The sequence below is a fragment of the Equus quagga genome, chromosome 15 (assembly GCF_021613505.1).
Source record: "Equus quagga isolate Etosha38 chromosome 15, UCLA_HA_Equagga_1.0, whole genome shotgun sequence".
NCBI classification, from domain to species: domain Eukaryota; kingdom Metazoa; phylum Chordata; class Mammalia; order Perissodactyla; family Equidae; genus Equus; species Equus quagga.
This window is the reverse complement of record NC_060281.1, coordinates 89,556,929-89,559,277: the sequence shown is the minus strand read 5'-3', so window position 1 is coordinate 89,559,277 and position 2,349 is coordinate 89,556,929. Positions and strand designations below refer to the sequence as shown.

Sequence of the window (2,349 nt, the reverse complement as noted above, 5' to 3'; positions counted from 1 at the left end):
CCCGGGGGTGGGCGGCGGGCGCGGGCGCGGGCGGGCGCGGACACTCACCACACCATGCCGTAGGCGCCCTCGCCGATGTACGAGAGGTTGGTGTAGCGCGGCCCCACGTCGAACACCTGCCCGCGGACCATCTCCGGGCCCGCGCCCGCCGCCGCCGCCGCCGCCATGTTGGGTGCCCGGCCGCCGCCGCCGCCGCGCTGGCCTCGACGCTCCGCGGCCGCCGCTCGGCCCACGCCGCGCCTCCCGGACGGACCGCGCCGCTGCCTGTGCAGCCGCCGCCGCTGACCGGGAAGGAGCAAGGAGGGCGCCGCTCGGAAGGCCTGCAGAGCCGACGGCCGCTCAGACCAACTGCCTGCCTGCTTGCCTGCCTGCCTGCCTGACGGGCGGGCCGGCGGGCGGAGAGAGGGGCGCGCGCCGAGGAGGGCGCCGGGGCGGGGCCAGGCAGCGTGCGCGAGGATTGGCTCCCCGCGGCCTGGGGGCGGGGCTGCGCGGGCTGGCGGAAGCGGCGAGTTCAGGGCGAAGCCCTGCGGCAGCGGCGGCTGAGGCGCCGCCCTGCGCGGTCACGTGCGTTTGCGGGGGAGTCGGCGCGGGAGGCGGCTCCTGAGACTCCGGAGGACACCGAGGCGTCGGACGGCTGAGGGCCTGCACTTGGGAGATGGCCAGGGTCAGGGAAATGCCCGGAGCGGGGTCCTGACGGAGTCGGAGAGCCACCCAGGAAGACGCGTGAGAGACGACGACGCGCCACGCACGGCCGCGCGCCTGGGCCAGGCCTGTGCGGGTCCGCGGTCCACACACAAACTTAGAGGCCCCGAGACGAGGACAGGAACCGAAAGGCGTGAGCGAGACCGAGAAAGACATTTGCATACTAAGAAAGTGTCAAACACAAAGGTCGAGGACAAAAGGAGAGACAGAGGATTCGCTACTCAGACGGAGGTTCCCTCAGCAAGTGTTTGTGGAGCACCTGCCGTGTCCCTGGGCATCCGCCTCACGGAAGTCACATTCTAGAGGGAAGAGAGGGGTTAGATAGACTAGATCCACTAGACAGAAACATATACATATAGGGGGCCACCCCAGGCCGAGTGGTTAAGTTCGCGCGCTCCGCTTGGCGGCCCAGGGTTTCGCTGGTTTGGATCCTGGGTGCGGACATGTCACCACTCATTAGGCCACTCTGAGGTGGCGTCGCACATGCCACAACTAGAGGGACCCACAACTAAAATATACAACTATGTACCAGGGGGCTTTGGGGAGAAAAAGGAAAAACAAAATCTTTAAAAAAAATTTTTTTAAAGAAATACATACATATAAATACTCAAGTTGTGATAAGTGCTGTGAGGAAGTATAAGGCAGAGAAAGGGGCTAAGGTGTAGTGGGTTGAGACACTAGAGAAAGACATTGAGATTTGGAGACTGAGACCCAGATTGTACAGATGCACGGAGTCTTAGACATAGGACATACTGAAATATAAATGCAAAGATGAAAACGCTAAAACCAAAACACCGAGATCTAGAGAAAATGAGACACACACACTGAAGCTCAGAACTAGTCACAAACACCAGAGGTTAAATAGCAAAGGTCGGAATCCTGAGGTGAATGCCAAGAATAACTAAGACAATGAGACAGAAAATGATGGATCCCCTGCTTCTGAACCGTTTCCCATGCGATCTTTGGAGAGGGCGTCCAGGGGGAAGATCATGCATCCTGATTGTCCAATGCGGTGCTCTTGAGAGCTGTCAACTCTGGCCTTCAGCAAAGTTTAACTGGTCAAACTCAAAGGTGAATAAGCACATTTTTTTAAAAACACTTTGGGAAAAAAATATGTGGCACATGAGAAAAGAAATAAAGTGCTAGAGCCAAAAATTACTTCTTTGACATATATTTAGTCCATGAAGCAGAACACAGTTTTAGAAAACAGCTAATGGTTATTCTTGATTACAAGAGGAAGTTGCATCTTCTGAAGAATAGGCCAAAGTAAATGGCAAGTACTACGAAATTAAAACCACTGTAACCAAAGCAAAATGCAATGGTCAAAGCAGTAAAAGGCAGATTTGACAATGCAACAGCAAATCAGCAATATAGAGGCTAAATATATGAAAAATTCAAAGTGCTGGAATTCTTTAAGAGAGAAGAAAATGGATAGGAGAATGTCATGGAGAGTCAAACTATAGGAATTACCCTAAAAGAAGACAGAGCAAATTAATTAGAAGCAATAATTAAAATGATAATAAAAGAAAACTTGCCTTAGATGTGAAAAGATCTGAGGTGGAAATGGAAAATTGAGTGAGTTCACTGGGATCCAGAAAAATGAGTAAGCGGAAACCAACTTCAAGACATAATCTAGAAAACTTCTTA

The 2,349-nt window shown here is 53.9% G+C and overlaps 1 protein-coding gene across 2 annotated transcripts in view; it reads right to left on the bottom strand.

Annotated features, from left to right (window-relative positions):
- The window catches only part of MAPK1 (mitogen-activated protein kinase 1), a 96,935-nt gene extending 96,553 nt beyond the window's left edge, over positions 1 to 382 (bottom strand). For both annotated transcript variants that reach the window (XM_046641136.1, XM_046641137.1), the window contains exon 1: positions 49 to 382. In XM_046641136.1, the coding sequence (XP_046497092.1) occupies positions 49 to 167 (119 nt within the window). In that variant the 5' untranslated portion in view covers positions 168 to 382. The remainder of the gene's footprint in view (positions 1 to 48) is intronic.
- Positions 383 to 2,349: the final 1,967 nt, after the last annotated feature.